At 32.5% G+C, this 22,991-nt stretch overlaps 1 protein-coding gene across 1 annotated transcript in view; it reads right to left on the bottom strand.

Moving 5' to 3' along the window:
• Window positions 1-344: 344 nt before the first annotated feature.
• The window catches only part of LOC129231391 (serine/threonine-protein phosphatase with EF-hands 2-like), a 162,996-nt gene continuing 140,349 nt past the window's right edge, over window positions 345-22,991 (bottom strand). The window contains exons 9-15 of the mRNA XM_054865694.1: window positions 21,126-21,194; window positions 19,542-19,727; window positions 15,199-15,344; window positions 7,592-7,698; window positions 5,361-5,530; window positions 4,006-4,090; window positions 345-807 (exon numbers count right to left, since the gene is read on the bottom strand). Of these exons, the coding sequence (XP_054721669.1) occupies window positions 482-807; window positions 4,006-4,090; window positions 5,361-5,530; window positions 7,592-7,698; window positions 15,199-15,344; window positions 19,542-19,727; window positions 21,126-21,194 (1,089 nt within the window). The 3' untranslated portion in view covers window positions 345-481. The remainder of the gene's footprint in view (window positions 808-4,005; window positions 4,091-5,360; window positions 5,531-7,591; window positions 7,699-15,198; window positions 15,345-19,541; window positions 19,728-21,125; window positions 21,195-22,991) is intronic.

Here is a 22,991-nt window from a genome sequence, read left to right as displayed (position 1 = left end):
AGCTTTAAATTTTTCAATACAAAAACAATGTTTTGACTTAAAACAAGTATTACAATAAGAGTACCAATTTCTGAAAATTGTCTGTATATTATCATATACTTTATTTTTCGGCGGTATTTTTTTTTTTTTCATGAGTGGAATCGACTACATATGCTATTACATTGTTAAAATATTACCAGATAGGTGGCACTGAAAGCAGAGTAAATATTTCACCGTTTCACTTTGCCCCACATTCCCCTACTATATGATTATGACTAAACAATTATTAAGTCTGGTTTTAATTTTTATGAGAGCTAAATTTAGAAAAAAAAATGAAATAAAACAACGATTTAGAATTTTCAGTTATAAACAGAAACAAATTTATTTGGCAAATTTTTGGTCACTTTTGTTTTACATACATTTCAAAATATATTTCATAACATTTACGAATTAAAAATTGATAATAGTTAAAATAATATGATTATTGAAAAATTTGGCAATTTTAAAACCTTCTCAGGCTGCAGTTATCATCGATATCAATGTCTTCTTCCAAAGTATTACGATCCGGTTCTCCTTCTTTCTTTTCTTCGTTATCTTCACTACTTGGAAGATCTTCTGTCTCTTGGTCTTCGGTTTCTTCTTTTTCCAAAGGTTGATTACCATTAACTAAACGAAAAGCTTCAAGGAACTCATTAAGGTCGATAAAGCCATCTTTATTCATGTCAATGCTGTGAGCGAGATCTTGGATTGTACCAGATGGAATAGGCTTACCAAGCTGATCTCCAAGAAAAGCACAAGCATCAGAAAATTCATCCATTGAAATAGAACCTGGAACAAAACCACACTAACTTAAACAGTGCTATGCATAATTTTGTATTTTTTCCCTAATAGAAGCAATATAACGTGAATAATAGACCAGACATAAAGTTAATTTTGCGACAAAAGGAATCTTTTAATTTTACGGAACCAAAACTCATCTAAGATATGTTTTCTAAAGGAAAAAAAAAAATCTTAAGTATGCAATGATGTGCGCTTTATAATTATCTTGTTGAAGATATTTTTACGAACGATGAATTGGCGATTACTGTGCTACTGCGCAGTTTGCGTTCAGCGTCGTGACCCAGTTTCAGTGATACAAAATTTCTTCATTCGATTTTAAATTTCTGACGAGCAAACTTGGCAAAAAAAAAAGAAGAAAAAAAAAAGTCTAATTTTCAAACGCAGTAAGAGCAAAAAGGGGAACAGCTTTGAGTAGAAATGGAATGAACTTGGGAATTTTGGGGAATAAACCAAGAATTTTGGGGTACGTGGGAGATATTAAGATATTTTTAAGGTTTTCAAAAAAAAAAAAAAAAATGTAATCAGTTTGATTATTGTAGGAGTATGCTCCACTAGTAACGAATCTGAATTTTATAGGACTTTTATTTTATCTTAGCTAAAATTGCAGAAAAAAAAGTTTTATAATTTTGAACAACCAGAAAGTTATGGATTTCTTAAACAGTCGTATATGTGATATTCATAGTATTAATACTTTTGATTTTTACAATCTTTTCATTAACATTCCCCACGATCTCATAATCGACGTTTCAGTTAGGATTTTTGACAAATATGAAAAATACAAACCTAGATAAACACTCTTGGATAAACCTAATTAAATTTTGTATTTTTGAGAATTATTTATACAATGGTTAAAATTTCTACAGACAGATCAACGGGATCCCAATGGGTACTTCTTTTTCTAGTGCATTTGCAAATATCCTTTTGCATTATTATGAATCTATTTTTTTAATAAACAACAGTATAGAAGCTTTTAGATACATAGAAGACATCATCATTTTTAACAACAATGATTTTCACAATTTATATAAAGAATTTTACCCAAATGAACTACTGCTAAAACAGACAAATAAGGATGAGTCAGTTAATTTTCTAGATCTCAACATTTATCTAAACAAAAAAGATCCTAGTGTAGCTTTGTATGATAAACGTAACGATTTTGATTTTAAAGTATATAATTCTTTTTCACAGTTGTGTCAGTTAAAAAGTGTTCAAAAATAAAATTATCTCACAAATTACTAGATATAAAAAAATCTGCAATAATAAATCAAATCTGAAAACATCGATTCAAAATTTAACTGCAACCTTAATTGAGGACCAATATCCGGAGCATCTTACGGAAAATTTCATTTGCAAGCTTATGGAAGAGAAGCGGTAGGTCATTTTGTTTGTTCCATGGATTTGTTTGTTACATGTTCTTTCTTTTGCTATTTAGTTCACTTGTGATTTTTTCTCTTGTAGTTTAAATTAGTTGTGAAATTGTTCTAATTAACTTTCTGTTAAAGCTTGTATTTTTGGTTTGTAAACTTCTTGTCATGCTTATATTCTGGACTATCGGTAACCCATATTGCTTGTTTTGTTGATGTCGGGGTACTAGTGCGGCTTTTTTTGGCAATTTCGCCAGCAGCACTCACGAAAAATCTCACGGATTTTTCCCTACCCTTGGGGGGGGGGGTAACCCCCTGATGAGACCCCAGGGTATTTAGAGTATTTTAGGATTTTTTCAGTCTTTCGTACTTTCAAATTATTTTCGTTCTTTCTTGTTCAATATATATATATATATATATATATATATATATATATATATATATATATATATATATATATATATATATATATATATATATATATATATATATATATATATATAAATGAATGTTTGTCTGTATGTCATCCATGAACTCAAAAACTACCCGGCAGATTTGGCTGAAACTTTCACCGTTTGTTATTTTTGGTACGGGGAATGTTTATAGACCAGTTCGAAAAAAATCCGATCGATAGTTCCTTTTTTATTCCAATTTAAGTCACAATCCATTGGATAAATACTAATAAAATTATTGTCTGCAGAAATTAATTCGCGGGAAAGATCTCATTGATAAGAAGTTAGCTGTTGCCATTTTTCTTGAGTTTGAACAAATAAATTCTTTCTTTATTGTTTTATGGCTTTTCATGCAACGGGGGCATTTAAAACTTTTTCTATTTGAAATTTTTAGCGATTGATTGATCTTGCAAACTGCGTGATTACATAATTTGAGTATAGTCACGGCTTCACTTGATACCTGGACCGATTATTATGAAAATTGCTATATATATGTATTTTTCCACGGAGAAGGTGCATAATATGCTCATTGAAGCCACTCGCCACTAGGTGGCACTGCAGAGTAGCAATTTCTGCCGCGTTCAACCGATTGTAATGAAAATCAGTATAATGATGTAATTTTTTTATTGGCGTAGCAACGCGCGTCGGGTACAGCTAGTATATATATATATATATATATATATATATATATATATATATATATATATATATATATATATATATATATATATACCCGTAATATTCGAAAAATGCAGGGTGTATACAATTATTATCTCTTCAGCTTTGTAGAGTATGTCACTTAAAAGGCAACCGTCAATGTCGATGCAGTTTTGAAGTTTCTTTCAAAAATTTTGCATTGATTTAGTTGGTCATCGCGTTCACCGGATTTGAGTCCATGTGAGTTTTTTTCTGTGCAGCTATCTTAAAATAAAAATGCAACATCAACCGAAAATTTGAGATCACAAATGGCAGAAATAACGCTAGAAAGAATGACGAGCCGTAGAACTTAGCCTGCTGATCAATGCAGCATTTCCGAGACTTCAAAGCGGCATCATCATTGACGTCCGTCATTTAACCTTCAGAGTTATATGCAACTGTGGTACTGAAGTATTTAGTGTAAAACACGTTCATGGGTGGTTAAAACCTGATTTGAAATATGAAATTTGTATCTTAGGTGTAAGCTGTCCTCGAAAAAATGTTTGCGAAAAAAAAAAAAAAAGTCGAAAAGCTAACTAGTTCAAATTATTCTCAATAGATTTTAAAAAAAGTTCATAGAATGGTTTAGCATTTCTCATTTAGATGAAAAATTTTAAACATTTAACAATCATGTAATTTAAATATCTTAAATGAATGTCTAAATAGTTTTATACCGTTTCCATCTTTGTCGATCATTTTGAAGACAGTTTCCAATGCATCTTTGTTTCTGTATAAAGCTTCAAGTAGTGTATGACCATCCTGATTGAAAAGGAGAGAAAATATTACTTTAATTACTGTAATGATCAGCATTTTCACTTTTTTTAATCTGTGCATCTAAAGGTTACAATTCAATAAACAATGAAAAATTGAATTTCTTTCTGACAAATTCAAGTTTTTGCCATCAAGGATTGTCGACAGGTCTCGGAACCTTGTTTTTAATTTTTTGAAACTTTTGTTTTTACATTTTTAATTTCTACGTTCTATATGTGTTTCGAGAAGTATTAATTTAGCATGTATTTCAGTCGATCTATTCGGAATTTTTCATACTAAATACCATATAGAAGATGAAACTCACAATTAAATCTTTTTAGTAACCATCCACTTGAAAACTCAAACAAGTTGAAACCAGTTACAGTACACTCCCAATTATCTGTGGAATAGGGTGGCACGGTAACCACGGATAAGCGAATTCGCGGTAAATCCGCTGAATAGGTAAAAACGATGCCAGTGCTTGCAATTGCTTAAAAATATCAATAACACTCGCACACATGTAAACTACCGCTAAAAATAAGTATACGTAAAAAATACATGCAAACTTTTTAAAAAGATCGCTCTTCGTTAAAAACGGATTACCCACATACACGAGCAAATCGTGCAACCAGATTACCTGCAACAGATGAAACTAGGCTACACCAAAAACACACAATGAGTTTGTCTTCAGGATTGGTTCAGTCACTCATTTACGCACAATTCAGAGTGAGGTATGTCTAAAAATCAGTAAGTATTGTAGATCTAAAGTAGTAAGTAATACAGATTTAAAAATTTAAGTTCCAAGTAGTCAGATTTCGGTGATCTTGGAAGATTTGATTGGAAGAGAGGGAAGAATGAAATCGGATAATCCGCCTATAATAGTCGCGGTAATAGAGAGTTAACTGTACTTCGCTTTTGCAGTTTTGCTAGAGAGAAAAATGTATGATCAGTAAACTTTGATGAGCAACTTTTTTTTTCAGTGTCTTCTTTAAACAGTGATGACTTACATAGTTTTTTAGAAAAAAGGCAAAATTAAGTAATGTCGTCTACATTTTTACTTAGTCTTTCGTCATAAATAATTTCGTTTCAAAAATTACCATAACTGTGGCAATACAGTGTTTTATTTTCCTAATCTGACTCGATAGAAAATGAATCATTGCTATGCAATACTTCATTTTCAAATGTAAAAGAAGAAAAACATCAATTATTTCCTCTTTTAAGAAAACTTGTTAAGTAACTAAAGCCATTTTAATCACAATAATAACTCATTGCATTTTACCTCAATCAAACCTTCTGTATACGTATGATAATCATCCATAGTTGTAGTGTATTCTACTTGGCTTGTTTCTTCATCATAACGAGCTAACTTCGGACACAATAGACGCCATGGGAGGCCCAAGCCAATCACTTCTTCCATGGCTTCACACCAGTCTGTTATTGATATTGTAGCTAAAAAAAAAATTCATTTGTGTTTTAAAGTGCATTCATTCATCATACAATATTGATTTTTGTTTTTTGTTTTAACCGCGGTTAATCCCAACATAGTTAAGGTTAACAAAATATCGTTCCATGATAAAACATTTGAAGCATTTAAATGCAAAGGGGGTTTAAGTTCCAAAATTAAATATTTAGAGATAACTAGTACAAATGATGGAATAAGTCTGATATGTTTTGAGCCTAGAGATTGCACTAGTAACCCTGGTAGATGCTGCTGTACAACAGGGGTTTTCAGTCTTTTAGGCTGTGCGCCCCTCTTTGAACACTGACATGAGCCCCCCCTCCCCTCATATGTGATTAATACATGCATAAGGTAGTGCCCAATACGTGGTAAATACAATTGGAATCTGAAGTTTATTAGGATAGCTGAAACTAGTTAATAAGTAAAAATCCAGGTAATTTCATGCACAAAATTTAATATTACTGCACAGAACATTATTTTGAATACATTAATATTAGAATACATAAAATTCAAAAAACAAATAATTTTTTTTTTTTGACGTAATCTAGGATCAGGTGAGGTTGACGTGCACAATCATTCCTGTTCATAACATTAATAACAAGACTGACACTGTTTTTTAATTTCCTTATGTGACCACAAAATTGAATAAATTATGGTTTCTTTTATATTTTTTTTGTTTTATTTATTTTTTTACCCTCATGTCCCCTTAAAGTCCTACTGCTCCCAGATTGAGAACTGTTGCTATACAGCATGATTTAGAAAATCTTTTCAATGAAACCCTACATAAATCTTGAACTCGAAACTTTGCTGAGTCCTTTTACATCCCTTTGCCTCACAAGTCACACTGCTTCATTTGTGAAAATTGTTAACATTTTACATATACTAACATATGAGGATTTTACTTTCAAGACGGATTATATCCGCTTCTGGAAAAAAAAAGAACTTTTTTTTTTCGTCTTCAGAATCTTTGGTATAAGTCTTATCGACCCATGAATTTCTTTCTTCTCGAAATGATATACCTACTGGTAAAAAATGCTTGAACATTTGTTTTACCACCTAAATGGTGTATATCCATCCCCTTATTTCTCGCCAGGTCTTTTACAGCAAAGTGGTACCTATCCCTTATTTGTTGGTATCCACTCATTCACTTTTATACCAAAAGGGCACATATCCAAATTTGAATACGTCACTTCTAATTCAAAAGTAGTTCACAAATAAAATAGCGGAGCGAAGCACTGGGTGGGCATTTCCAATCAAGCATGATACCCGTCCGTATTAAGAAATCGCAGCACCTTGCGCCTTGTGCAAGTCTGTTATCAGTTAGGCAAGCACGACCTCAAATTGTGATTACTAAATTAATATTAAATAATTGATATTACTAATAAATTGTGATTAATTAATGATTAAATTGTGATTAATTGAAAAATTGTGATTAATTGTGATAAAAATTTTGATCTATTAATATCTACAACGTTGTTATTTGAATCGGCTTGGGTGGTTTCATTGTTCATACTTAATTGGATCGAAGGACCTTTTTTTTTTGAAATATTCAATGAAAAGAATCATGTAAGTACGAAGGAATAAAGAGGAGCAAAAGAAAACTATATTAAAAATGAAGAATATTTTGTTTCAATTTTAAAGTTTATTTCTGAAGAAAATGCGTGTTTATTTATTTATTTATTTTTTTTGCAAAAGCGATAATATTCACTGTTTTACACCAAAAGGGAATATATCCAAAAGGGAATATATCCAAATGAAAATTGGCAATTTAGGTCTGATAAAATTGTGGAAAAATTCCTAGACTTAGGCCAATAGTCACTTGTTATTCTACCAAAACATTGTGAAATTCTATCAGTGTTTGTTCGTAAAACGGTTTTTTCGTTTTGTCAAAAAAATATAAAATTGAATATAATTTGTTTTGAAAGTAAACTCCTCATATATTCAGCTGTAAGTAAAGAAAGTTTAATTTAATCAAATTTAAGCAAAGAAAATTTTTAAATAATGCTTTATTAAGATGACATTGATGAACGTATTTTATCTAATTTACTCACAGAGCATATCTTTATTCCTCTTGTTGAATTCAGCCATAAGCTGGAACCTCTTCGAAGAAATATGCCTCTTTAGTTCTCTGAGAGCTGATCGTTCCATGATACCTTGTCTAAAAAAAGAAAACATATTTATTATGAATGCCTTTTTTTAATGCTATACAGTACCAAATGATTATTAAAAATCAATTGTTTTGCTGGATGTGTACCTGATGAGTCAAATGATTTTGGCTATGCGCACTAAAAACCATTCTGCATGTACCAAAAGCTGTTACATTCGTTATTACTCAGGGTTATTCTTTTAGAGTTTTTTTTTTTTTTTTTTGATCAATTTTCGATAAAAAGATTTCTGATCGCTTGTAGCATGCAACGAACAGTTATTCTTTATTGATTGTCAAGTTTCAGGTTGCGTCAATGCTGTTTCCCATCCCCAGAAGACAGTGACAGATACGTTCCACTAAATCTGATATTCTATCAAACATTTTTTTCTTCTTCTTCGGTGGCCGACCGAGATCATAATTCTTTCTTATATCATTTGACAGAGAGACTACATTATTTGTATAATTGAAGAGTTTTGCCTTAGTTATATTGTACTTTCGATAGGTAGCAGCACGCTTTTCTAATTCGAATAAGATGATATACGTAATTTAATAGATGAAGCAATCGATTAAACTTGTTGAACGTTCTGAAATATATACTTAGCAATCTATTAATGAAATAATAATGATAAAAAAAATATGGTGCTTGTTTTGATTTAGGTCTTTATCAAATTAAAAGTTGAACAAATTTGTATTGAATGTAATGAAACTGTGCTTTAAATAATACTACTATCAACTTCCTGTTTTCAGATTGCTATGTAAAAATGACTAGACTTGTTCAGTCAATGTAACATTTGATTTAATTTTAAACTACTACATGAAGTTGAAAACTTATTCTATACTTTCAGGCAAAAAAAATCTTTCATCAACTTATTTTACATTGAAACTTTAAAAAAGAAGGATACCTGCATAATAATTGTTGCTTGTTTAAAAGCTCTGTCATTTTGTTTGAAATTTATAAGTTTTCACTAAGACAACTCGGTTCTCTTCATGTCAGCCTACACTAAAATTTTTCTTAAATTGTGCACAATACGTATTTATTAACAGAACAGTTTTGTATTGGTTTACGTACATTATATAATTCTACATTCAGAACGTATGCACGTATTTCTCTACAGTGGTGGTTAGAACTATAAGGACACACAGAAAATTGCACTGTAAAAAAAAAAATTCTGAAATAATTCAATGAAATTCATAAAGAAAATGTCCTTTTTTATGCTAAAAATCATTTTGGAATGCAGAACATTTGGAAATACAAATTATAAATGTTTTACCGTGAAGTAAAAAAAATGTCATTGATAAACTGGTCAAAGTTATAAGGACAGCTAGCGTTTTATCCCCCCCCCCCCGTGGAAATCCCTAGTAATCAATAACGTCCCCCCTTTTTTTCGGTCACTTTTATCAGTCTTGATGTCATGGAAGTTGAAGAACGTTCTTGGAAATCTTTTTCTTGACTTTTTCGATGGAGAAAATGAGTTCTTGCTTGTTTCGATAGTGAATACCATTTTTTCATACTTCAAGTGCTAGAATGCCTTACAAAGTTTCCATTAAACATAGATCGAGACTTTTGTCCGGCCAGTACAGTAATTTCACGAAATAAGCACAAAGAAATCATTTTTTAGGTTTAAGAAAATATTGCTCAGTACATCAACATTACTCTCAGAATTCATTCTACTCTTCAAAAAAAAAGGTATAGGGGGAAAATGGGGCAAAGTGAAATGATGAAATATTTACTCTGCTTTTAGCTCCACCTATCTGGTATTATTTTAACTATATAGTACCATATGTAGTCCAGTCAAGAAAAAAATACCGCCGAAGATCAAAGCATTTGATAATACAGGCAATTTTAAAAAATTGATACTCAAATTGTAATATTTTGTTGTAGGTCAAAAAATATTTTTGTTACTTTAAAATGATAAAGTTCTTCTTGTTAACATTTTAAATATTAATTGAGACCTTCTGCTATGTAATGCAGTATTAATTTAGTTAATATTAAGTTTATTTGTATTTTAAATAAACTGTACAGTTAATCAAGTATATACGGGGCAAAGTGGATGGGGCAAAGTAAAATAGATTGCTTCATTTACTCACTCGGTTATTTAATGTCACTTACGTTTTCATTTTTTAATTAATTCATTTACATTCCTTCATTTAGTAATTCACTTATTTTTTCATTCATTCACTTATTTTCTTATTCATTCATTCTTTTACCCGCTCATTTATTTGTCTTATATAAATTGATTTATCCATTTACTTATTCGTTTATTGTTTCATTATCTATTCTTTTATTCATTCAACCTGTTATTTACTGTTACCTGTTATTATTTTCTTTTGATCAAAAATATGTTTTATAATCGAATAGAAAATATTTCATTAGAAAAATATTTTATTTTTCACTTTGCCCAACGAGAAAAAAAAAAAGTGAAAATTTTCCACTTTTATTTTATGCCTCAAATTTGCTGCCAAAAATTAAAAATACTGTTTCAATGCAAGTATTATTGTAAAAAGCAATGTTCTTTCTTTATGCACTAATTTTCAGAACAAATTTCCGATTTGTTCATTTTGAAAAAACTCAGTGATCTTAACCATTTCACTTTGCCCCACATTCCCCTACTTTCCGACCATTGCAAACTTCCTCGGATCATTACTGAGCCACCTACAAATGTCCTCTTTAAGATTTGTTTTTTCCTTCACAGAGATCGCGTACCAGGAGTAGCAAAAACCATCTATCTATGTATCTCTCTCTCTCTCTTTCTCTCACTCTCACTCTCTCTTTCTCTTTCTCTCTCTCTCTCTCTCTCTCTCTCTCTATATATATATATATATATATATATATATATATATATATATATATATATATATATATATATATATACATATATATAGTCCATCCTAACTAATCTTTTTCTCATCAGAAAAAGATTAGGTAGGATGGATTACATAATCCCACTTTTTATCCATAACAACGCATTTTGGCACGTTCAACCCTTGGTCTCTCATGAACTTTTTTAATAGCCGGTCGTGACATTAGTTTTACATCATGAAACATTTTCTCTTTTTGCAAAACATGTTGAACGGTTCGAGAACTACATCGTAACTTGAACTCCCATCTAATATATCATGATGTTTTTTTTTTTGGAGAACGCTCATCTTATTATAATGTGGTTCATGCGTATAGAAGCAAAAGATTTGCTAGCTGTTCGTCTTTGTGGTCCTTATTTGGAGAGATTTTTAATAAAACTCTAAATAACCAATCTCTGTCTATTCAAATTTGTTGTTATTTAACGTACAGTAAGTCGTAATGTTTCTCAATCAACCACTTTCCTTTTCTCAAATTCTTGAAGTTTAGTACCTAGCAGCATGACTAAAAAAAGAATGTGACATTCTCAATCGCTTACTAAGCATTTATATCGTTATGTTATGCAGTGTGTAGAACTAAAAACAAGCAAATTTTGCTTTGTAGAACACATGTTTGTCCAGAAACAAGGACGTCTTAATTCAAACTTCATTCAATGAATACGAAATTCCTATGTGTATCCAATAGAAGGAATTAAAAATGTTTATTTCACCATTAGTTTCCAGTCGTAAAATTTGCATAACTTTCCGACCAAATGCTGTTAAGATTTTGGAGTTTTTTTCTGTCCTTAAAATTTTGGCCACAGTTGAAGTTCATTGATTTAAAAAAAAGTTAAGAGCAGTTATGAACGGTCCCATTAAAAAAATTTCTACAATGCTTTTGCAAATACGAGGTATTTTCCACGAATGTACAATTTCCAAAACTTGATTGTAAATCTATAACTTTTGCTCAGTTAGCATAATTAATTAAAAAAAATAGAAAAGTATTAACTTAACTTTCAAATAAAAGGAAAAAAAATCAATAGTATGACACTATAAGATACATAAGACGTAAAAACCAGGGCTGTGGAGTCGGAGTCGGAGTCGGAGTCAAAGAGTCGGAGTCGGACTGATTTTGGAATAAAGGAGTCGGAGTCGTTAGAAAGCATGCCGACTCCGACTCCGGGCTTCTTTTTTTCTTTCCTTTTCACTGACTCTCCTTGCATTTTTTAAAAATTGATTACCAATTGGTTCGATTACATGTATAAAAAGATACTAATGAGAAAATAACTGCCATTATGGCAATCAGCAAGCTTGAATGCTTACCGAACTTTCTGTAGCCGTCCCCTAGTTTGCTTGCTTTTTAATTTAACTAATAGCAACTGTCAGCAAACGGTTTTGTTGAATAACATTTTCAAGAAATCACTTTCAAATAAAAATAGAAATATAGTGTTTTGTTCTATCTCAGTTTAAAATAGTAAAAGAAACGTAACAAATGAGTAAGTCGACGCCCGTAGTTAAGGTTGAAACGTTTAAGTGTGATCGGCAAATTCAAAGAAGTTCTGGCTCGAAAGCACGAATCTAAAAGATTCGATGAAATAATCTAATGTTTTTTTCTTTATTAAGACTATTTCTGTAAGCTTGGTTCTCACTAAAAGTATGGAACAAAATAAGTGTTAATGATTTCTTGATTACAAGACTCAAGAATTGCAGTTAATCTTAAAATCTTCATATTTAGGTTAATTCTAAAGCAGCCAATAAAATGTAAATTAAAAATTTAGCGAAACAGAAATATAGGTATAGTAACAGCTATTCGAACAAATTTGTATACCGCCGCGTTTTGTGTAAAATTAGCTCCTGACGTATATGTGCCCTATTTTCGTTGAAATTTTATTGATGAAATATAATTTAAAATATATTCGCGAAAATTTTCAGAATTAAAGTATTTATATTTTTTATAAACTCTGAAATTAACTTTGGGGGTCATCTACCAGATGGATGTCACCCGGGGCAAACCACTCCCTCTCAAGAACTTGGATTTAGAAAAAAAGGTTTTTTTTCTCTCAAGTTACAGCTTTCAAAAATTGAAAGCACACGATTTGATCAATATATATTTGTTAAACATTAAAAGGGGGGGGGGGGCAAATTACAGATAATCATTTTCAAAATTTTTAAAAGGGATTTTTAAGTCATCTCACTTTTTAACTCGTAACTATTGGAAAGTTTGATTTTCAAATTGAATTTCGAACGTTGTATGACGTCTTGGGTTTACAATAAAAAACAAAATGCGAAATTTTCATAAAAAGGAATTAATATTTCAATCTCTGTTAAGAGGTTTTCCCCCTTCCCTTGAATGGCGAGAGGGAGTTGAAAAAATACAATTAAAAATTTTTTAAAAAATCCGGAGTCGGAGTTGGAGTCGGAGTCGGGCGTTTCAAAATCCAGGAGTCGGAGTCGGGGTCGGAGTCGGCCATTTTCCTTCCGACTCCGCAGCCCTGGTAAAAACATTAGACATTTCTCGAACACACATGCAATTTTATAGAACACATTATGAAAAATGATACATACACAGTTTTATCACAAAATAATAAATAGAAAACAGTTTCATGGTAACGAACATGCTTTTGTATTTAAAAATTTTGCTGCATTGTTCTTATCGTTGAAAGCTTTTGATAACCTAAAGCGTAAGTTGCAAGTTTTTAAATTTATTTCAGATTCAGTTTATTGCATGAGCACATTTTATTTCTACAAGTGTACGAGGGGTACTACCTTAGAAAGAAATGCTCTATTGAACAATTCCCAACCTGTGAGAAACGACCGCAAATGGGTCGTGGAGCATTTTTTATTTGTTCGCGAAAATGTTCCTACTTCTGAAATACATAATAATAAACAATATCAAAACTATTGCATTGGAAAATAAAAAGCATCATTTCTATTTTCCTTTGTAGTTTTAAAATGTAACAGAGCGGACCAAACAACTGTAGTTAGGTTAATCTCTGACCTTTTGAGGACCAGCAGATTCTCAGGTGGCGTTAAAGTTTTAACAACTTTTACCAAATAAGACCACAGCAAGGTCACATCACACATCTTAGTTGTGTTGGCTTAAACAAAGAGGATCTACTAAAAAGCCTAGTTTTGCAATGGAGGTTATGTGAGGCTGCGAGAAGCAAAAGGATGTAAGTGCCAAAACTAAAAATTTCGTGAAAGCTGGAGCAAATGTTAGGAGAGCCTCTTCTCTGTTATGAGACAAGAGATCTGGTTGCTCTGATAGGTGCTGCTGTACAGCAAGATTTAGGAAAAAATTCAACACTGCCTCATATGTGGGCAAATGAATTCATGGATCTTATCTGATTCAGTTCAGAAAGATTAGTTAGAAGGAAGAGAAATACAGTGGGAGATTATTGTGTATTAAAGAAACTCTCAGCATATTTGATATACGGTAGTGTGTTGTGTTTTAGATGTGGAGCGAAATTTCTTTAAAGATCTCTTGAGATCTCTCAATTTCAGAACCAAATTAAAAAGAGAAAAAAAGCGAAATTGAAAATCTTAAAAAAAAAACAAAAAAAAAAAAAAAAAAACCTCTGAAACGTTAGTTTAAGTTCATCATCTTCGTACATGTAAAGTGTGTTAGGATATTTTAAAGTAATTTCATGAAATACAGTTTTGTTGATAAATATTTTAGTAATTTTACATTAAAAAATCAGTTTAAAATATGAAATGCTAGTGTAACGAATTCTACAACATTCGGAAAAAGTTCTTATCTTTTAAAGGGACTTGATTCACATAAATTACATTTATCGATACGGCATAATGACTTATATTCCTTCTTTCAACAAGTAATCACAAGAAGGAAAAAATAATGACATACAAATCAGCTGATTTAAGAAACATATAGGCTTTTTAAGTTAGTATACTCTTGATTATAGAAATTTGTATATGTTTAAAAAGAAAACAAAATTTATGGTAGCTCAAAAAATGGCACAAAAATAAATAATTTTTTAATAGAAATTTGTATATTTTAACTGACTTACGAAAAGTTAAATTTTGTGGTCCAAGACATGTCTGTTATAATTTATAGATGTTATATTGTAGATTTGTATACTTGTGTATTGTATATGATTATTATATTTTATTAACTATCTATAACATTAAGATATACTGTTATAATAGTATATTTGTTTATTGCTATATATTGGTGGTGCAGGTAGCCAACCAAAAATGTCAAAAGTGGAAAGTTTACAGGTTTGCATTAAAACTGTTTAATGCAGTTTCATTTCTAGTTGTTTGTACTGTCATACCAGAGCTCATTATCTAAAGATTTTTTACCGGAAAAAATCATAACAGATTTGAAAAATGAAGTACTAAGTGAAAAGTAATAACGTCACGTTTAGGGAAAAATAATTTACATTAATTGGCATTGGATATAGCGTGGCTCTGATAAATTGAGCCATGACCTTAACGATGTTTACTTCTTTTTGGGGTACTAGGGAAGGATAATTGGCCCTAAGTTGAGTACGGTTACTTTCGTTGAACGTACAAACTGACTCCAATCAGATTTTCCTTTTTCACTGATCTTCCCCAAAACAGGTAAAAATTGTCGAAGTCACAGCTCAACTTAACAGAGCCACCGTATATCTTCAATATCGATTCAAGAAAGCTTATAGCCGATATTGGTTTTACCTTTGTCTTAGGGAAGCATGACGGGCATTTTTGCTGCTCACATACATCACTGCTTGAGGTAATAGTTTGGGTCCGATAAGTTTAATATAAGCTCCTCTGTTGCTGCCCAAATCATAGTAGTTGGAAGCTGAAAATACTGTTAATACCTGCAAAATCAAATACTTATCAATTCAGATAGCCAATAACTTAAATAGCACATGTGAGGAAAAAAATTCCGGACAGTTATTACTAATTACACGTTATCACGAAAGAAGGAATTTGACTCGATTCTAAAAGGGCAGTTTAGGGTATCTTCAGTGACGTAAACAAGAGATTCACTTCAGGACCCCTGTCCTTCCCTTTTGGGTTCCATCCCGGAAATCTATTATTTATTTAAAACAAAAATGTTGCGTGAAACCCTCCCCCAATTTTTGTATGGCAGAATCATTTAACTGTTTCGGATAGTGAAATTTTCACCCTAGTATTTTTATTTGTTTGAAATACAGTCGACTCCCGCTACAACGCGATCCGACTTACGCGAAATGGCTATAACGCGAATTTTTCACGAGTAACGAATTTTTGAGCTAACGCGAATTTTTCGCCCACAACATGAATTTTTTAGAAGGAAGTATCAGTTTCGTTATTAGCTACTAAATATTGATTTCGTGAATGTTATTACGTTTCTTTGAGCATCACTGACAGCCAAAGTTCCCACGCCAAACTAGTTTAGTGCATCAAATAACCATAATGGCACCTTAGTGTCACCTTCATCTTAAGTTTGAAAATGTGAAGAAAAAGAAAGTTTCTGATAAAAAAAATTTAAAAAGGCTAAGATTCTCGATATGCTTGAACAGTTACAAGACGTCGATGGCAGCGCGATAATAAGTATGAGTGAATCTTCCATAAATACAATTAAGAGTCAAAACAAACATATGTCCGTAAAAGTTTAGCTTAGTTTCAATATTAAAGCTTGCAGAGCAGTTTAGCAAAGTAAAAATTATAAAAATGGAAGCTACGCGCGCTCTTGCATTGTGGATTAATAAAAAGATCAGGTAGAGGAGATGTAGCCACAAATTGAAAAGTTTTAAATAAAAGGTGAAGAGTATTTAAAAATGTATTAGATAAGAATAACGATCCGATCTTGGAGCATAAATCATCACTAGTATCCTCATTTTTTAACTCGTAAATATTGCTACTGTATCTTCTGTACAATACTATTTTGTGCATCATTTTAATTTTACTGCATGCAGTGCATACCGTGTTGTTTTATTTTATATCTTTTATTCTCATTGGTCATTCATTTTGTGCATCTTAAGTATTTCATGTTGAATAACAGTTTTTTATTTTTTAAATACAGTAAAAGTTCAGTTCTTTATGGAAGAAACTGTAATGGTTAAGGAATGCTTTAGAGCAGTTTGAGGGGCGTTTATAAGTGCCTAAAAGTATTTGATATGCTTCAATAAATTTGTATGCATATATTTTTCCACAACGCGAAATTTCAACTTACGCGAGGAGTCTTGGAACGCATCCCTCGCGTAAGTCGGGACTCGACTGTACAAACGTCCGTGAGCCCAGCAAAGTCCGTTTTCAAATTTTATTATAATATAGCATGCAGCAATTCACAAATTCTTTTATAATGTAATATGTAGGACTCGACCGATGCAAAAATTTAGCCATCGGCATCGGCGGCCGATGCTAACATGAAGAAAACATCGGCCCATCGGCCTTAAAAAGAGTCTAAATGCCTATGTATGGCCGATGTTTTTGTGAAAAGAAGGGGAAAACTTAACTTTTATTTTTATTTTATTGCATAATTAAAAGTAAGTACAGCATAGGGCCCGAAGTCATGCAGCAACGGAAAAAACACCAATATTATATTTCGGAGCATGCCGAATTTTGGGTCACTACCGAAATTTTCCCAACATGCATGGCAGAATTTATCAATCACTTTGTTGAGAGTTTTAAGAATTACTTCCTTGAATTGAAATAACTATCACATATGTTAACATGTTAATCCAGCAATTTTTTTACAAAAAGCGAGGTTCAAACTTGGGGGGTAGGGGTGGGGGGTCATTCTATTCCAGGGGATAAATTTTCCGACATTTTTTCTTCCTGCTTCCAAACACGCATGATTGTGCTGCTGTTATGCTGCACACGAGCGGCTACTGCACGATAAGACAATCCAGCTTCACGAAGGCCGACGATTCTGCTCCGTTCAAACTAAGAAATTTGCTCAAATTTCGCTTTCTTTCGTCGAAGAGGCATAGTAAAGATTCAGTTAACGTTTACTCTAGCATATAACCACCGATAATCATACACGCCTCGCTACAGCCGTCTATTTATATTCGGTTCGATCCGCCGTTCAGAGGGTGCTGCTCAGAACGCATGCGCTACCGGTCTTTAATTCTAATCATTTGCATATCATGCCCTACTTTACCTTTTCAGCTCACAAGTCCTTCGTGGCTTTGCAATTTTCACAAACAGGAGTTTATATTCAATTCACTGGATTAAAAGCTAGAATCATTCGTCAATTAGAGCAAAATCTTCGCTGACCCCCTCCGCTGGGCTATTTGCCTTTTACATTTTAATGAACTCTCATTCCGGCATCTCTTCCTGTTTGTTGATGGTACAACGTCAGGGGGTCCGAAATCTTACTCCAGTAAAATTGGAAAAAGCCAGAAAGTCAGTACAACTCTGAAACGCGTCATGCAGCTACTTTTAAACCCGTAGATTTCAAGTTGACCCGGCGAACTGGGTGCGCTAAAATGTCTCGCTAATAGAATCTTAAGATTGTGAACTTGAACTATAAAACCACCAACTGGAATTTCAAATCTTGGTCAAGTTTATTTTTAAATGCATACACTCCATTCTGGTTTAGAAAAGAACCCAATTAGAGACGGATCAAAGCATGTGTCGGAATTCATACATGCATCAAGATACTTGCCAAAAATGTATCAGTGTAATTGATCTCGTCAATTGTTCGAAAATTTACATTCTTAATTCTAATAACGCATAGTTAACAAGCTTCATAAGTCATTATATATTTTTTTCCTCAATGAATAGCAGTCTAAATCTTGAATGCAGTTCTAATTTTTCGCATTTCTCCCGGAGAGTTTTTGTAACCGTTTAAGAACTTTGATTTTTAATTGAACTTGTTGTTACATGCAATTAGATTACAATTAAAGACGTTATAAATTTTGCATCTCTACCCACTTCAAAGTCACACGATAAAAATCAAGTGTTTTTTTTCCATTGCAATTTCGACTTCTTGCCCCCCAGAGCAGAAGGAATTAACCCAGATATAGGAAACTTTGCATAATTTGTGTGAAGAAAATTAAAGACAGGCTCTTTATTTCGAATTTTTCCGGGGGGGGGGAGGGGACAACGGGTGTTCACTCAATGAATCTTTATCGGAAAATCATAAAACCACGCCCACTTATATGTAGAAAAGTTAGTTTTTTAACATAAGGGGGGCCATTGACCCCCTCCTCCTAAAACCTCTAAATGGCGGACCTGGTTCAAGGGGTGGTCTGATGTCGTCAGAGGTGTGCTCAGAAATTTTGGGACCCTTCACGATCTAATTACATGTTTCTTAACATCAAAATAATTTCTTTGTGCGTATTTCAAGAAACTATTGTACTGGCCGGACACAAGGCTCGATCTAAGTTTAACCGGAAATTTTGTGAGGCATTCTGGCACCTGAAGTATGAAAATATGGTATTCAATATCGAAACAAGCAAGAACTCATTTTTTTTCATTGAAAAGCCAGGGAAAAAAATTCCAAGAACGTTCTTCAAATTCCATGATATCAAGACTGATAAAAGTGACTGAAAAAAGGGGAATGTTATCGATTACTAAGGTTTTTCAATGCAAAACCCTTGTTGTCGTTATAATTTTGTCCAGTTTTATCAATGACATTTTTTGTTAATCACGGTAAAACATTCTTATTTTATACTTTCAAATGTTCTGCATTCCACAATGATTTCTATTATAAAAATTAATAAGTGTATAAATTTCACTGAATTATTTCAGAAATTTTTCTTTTTCTGTGCAACTTTCTGTTTGTCCTTATAATTCTGACCACCATTGTATTAAAATGTAAGATAGCCACAAACGAAAAAAAAAAATGTTTTTAAACCTTAATTTTGTGATGTGTCTGTGTTACTATAAGAATTTAAGATAAGGCAAATTACATTTAAATTTATATTTCTCGAAAAGTAGTTTTTGCAGATGTGGCAGTGTTGTATTAGGTGTGCGATATATATGTATACATATGCATATAAATTTATTTCTTTTACCAGTAATGCATGCACATAAGTTTTTAAAACGTGAATTATATGTGAGGGCAATAATCTTGATTTCACCTTATCGTCATGAGTGTACTCGTAGCCATCTGATTTACATTGATGTGATCGGATGAGCAGATCAAGATGATGGCGCTCAAGAAAGGAACGTGTTACTTCTGGTCCAAAGAAGCATCCTCCACCGCGATAGCTGTTATGGCAGCATCCTGATTGGGGTCGAGGATCACTCCATAGCAGATCAACAATCTTTAACACAAAATAAAAGAGAGGAAAGAAAAAAATATTAATGTTTACCTCGAGGTTTCGTTTTCAAAAAAATATTTAAAGATATATTTAAAAGAAATAATGAAAGAAGATAGTTTTTCTTTCTTTCTTTCTTTATATAAAAGCAGTAAAAATGTGATTTCATTAATGCGACTCGCTGCTGTGTTCAATTCCTAAACGGAAAGTACTGTACAGGATGATCACTTTCCCAAATGGACACGAAAGTTGTCATCATCGTTTCAGGTGATGCATAGAGAAGCTGGGGAGTATTGTCCTGCCCACGCCCCCTCCCATCTATTCTTTTTGGGCCCGACACTTTAATTTTTGATCCCTTGTACTATTATATTTGCTCACTTTGACACGAAAGACATATTTTAGAGAATGAGTTTTTCTAATAACAATTTATTTCTCAAATGACAACCTTGTCTAATAACATCCGATTTCTGTGTGGATAGCTTAATTCTTTAGATTTCGCTCGTTTTGCCTGTAAGTTCCCACAGCATAAGGGAGTAGAACTGGAAGAGACCAAAGTTTGCTTCTGCAGTAGATGTAGGTTGATCTTTGCAGATTGTCTTTTGTTCTTTGTGACAGAAATCGTATCTACGCCATTGTCGTTAGGCATTTGAGAGAGAGAGAAATTTAAATGAAATAAAAAGAGAAGAAGTGCTCCGGAATTCATTCTATCTTTCTTTTACTTATTTCACAGTGCTTTGATTTACGGATGAAAATGTCACCAGATAAATTGTTCGCAACGTTTTATGTCCCAAACGACTGTAGTCATAAAAGTAATGGTTGGATATAGAAATTTGGCATTTCACTACAAGATGGGACCGCTTACAGCGCCACCAGATGGTAAAATGCGGAGTTGGCGTTTCCAAGTTGAATACGGTACGTGTTACACGAATCTAATTTTCTAATCAGCGCGATTTCAAAATGTTGCTTCATGTTGGTTCCATACGTTTGAAGATGTGTAACTGTTCAAGTTTTGCACAATCAAACAAAATTCTACATGCATTATTACATTGAAATATATTAAGTACTTTAAAAACACAATAAAACTTGGAAAATAAAAAACTCTGAAAAACATGTACGATAATAATAATAACAAATGTTTCAATAACTTACTTACAAACCCCTAAATGAATGCATACTTTTGCTTACTGAGCATATCCTCAGGGAAAAAAAATCAAAAATTGAAATCTTAGAAACATTTGAAATTAAAACAATTTTTTTAAATTATAAATGTTGCTTTAAAATTCCAGATATTTTTGGGCACATGTTGGTCATTGGATCCTTTGTAAACATGGAAAAACTGTTATTTACAGTTAACTGGCGAAATAAACATCGTATTAAAAAGAAAAAAAGACTTAGAATTAATACCTGTTTCCATTCCAAAGGTTCATATACAAGTTGTCCTTGAGTAACAGGGGGTCTTAATACTGTAAGGAACTAAAAAGAGGGAATTCTTTTAGACAACAGCTCAAAAACAAACACAAAGAATCGTTCCAATGAAGCAAAATACTGGGAAAAACTATGGCTACATCACGAGGTTATTTAATTTAGAAACTCAAGTATGAACTAAGTTCAAGCTAATAATTATATTTTCAACTTAAAAAATTACTGCAATATAATAAGGATACAGCACTTTATCAGGCATCCTCTTTTCGCTTTTCTTTGTTTATATGTCATAAAACTCTTCGAGTTTCATTGTGCAACATTTTTCATAGTGAAGCTATGAATTGAGAGTATTTGCTTTACAGTTATAAAATAGCGTTCTTGTGCAGCATCAAAATGTATTGTACCTGTATTGAATTATTTAAAAATATAAAAATCACTTATATTTCTCAACACCGATTTTTATTTTAAAATGGCTTTTTTAAATATGACAATAAGGCCAGGCATTATATGGCGAAAGTTTTCATGTTAAAACTATAAAAGCTGCCATAATAAGGTTGTATGCCTTTTGAAAATTACAAAATTAATCGTGAAACATTTAAGAAACTTCTTGTTTCTTTATTGCCTCACTCAGTTTGCAGGAAACCAATAGAGCTTATCAGGCATTTAAATGACGCGTTTCAGCAATACAGAACTATTTGCTTCACTGATGGAAATAAGCTGGATAGAAGAGTGGGAATGTCTTGTGTTGTATATGAAGATGGAGTTGAAAGAGCTGTATTTCAATGTCAGATAAGAGATCAGTTTTTCAAGTCGAACTATTGGTTATTAATCCTGCCTTTAAATTCATTCAAAACTCTCTTTGAACGAATGGAACTCGGAAGTTTCATATTTGTTCTGATTCTGTCTTCTCTCCACATTTTGCGGAACACCACCTGCTCAGAAAAACTGGTCGTCGAAGTCGGCTTTGTTCGCTATTGAAGGTAGTTTGGAAGTTCATTTTGCCTATGTTCAAGGCTAATGGGAACCTAGGCATTGATATGGCTGACTCTTAGGACAAAGATGCGACATTCCGGGACATTGAAGCATCAATGTCAGTTCCGTTGTCTCACTTTAAGCATGAAGGCAGCGTTCGAACTCTTCAAAGCTGGAATACAGTTTTTGGCTGCACAAAAAGCTTTGTGGACCAAAAGGTTCTTTCCAACTATATTTAGGCGGTAAAAGTGTAAAGAATTCTTTACTGATTTTAAGTTAACACAAATTCTCACAGGACATGGACATTTGAATAGTTATTTGCTTAGATTTAATTTGGTAAGTGATGATTTGTGTTCTTGTGGACAGGATGCTGAAACTGTTGAGCATATTTAATTACTTTGTAGTATTTATTCAGGCCCAAGGAAAATTTTAAAGAAAAACTTAAAACAGGTGGATTGTTGGCCACCTCGTTTGTCTTTATCTGTAGAGAGCTTACGAAACCTTTAAGTCTTTCAAATTTGAAAGCTCTGTTTAACTTTTTTGGGACTTTCTTGAACGTTTGTGTTTTCTTCTAGCCACCAGTCTGACAGTAATCTCAGTTTCAATGAGAGGACACATGCCTCCAGTTCGGTTATGACTATTCCTGAGAAATGAGTCCATAACAGCGACGAAATTGTAGTCTTTGGATGTCGTAACCGGGCTGTCGGTATCTGCTTGAAGTTCTGCCTTAGCCCTGACTGGAGGCCGCAATAATGTTTTGAAACACGAATACTCAGAACAATCCATTCAGATCCAAATTCATAAGAAATATTCATTAGTAACCATGTAATAGTTTCATGAGATAAGTGGGCTATTAAATGCGCTCTTTAAATATGC

This window comes from Uloborus diversus, chromosome 10 (genome assembly GCF_026930045.1).
Source record: "Uloborus diversus isolate 005 chromosome 10, Udiv.v.3.1, whole genome shotgun sequence".
In the NCBI taxonomy this organism is placed as follows: domain Eukaryota; kingdom Metazoa; phylum Arthropoda; class Arachnida; order Araneae; family Uloboridae; genus Uloborus; species Uloborus diversus.
Note: the sequence above shows the minus strand (reverse complement) of the source record. Positions and strands in the feature narration are given on the sequence as shown.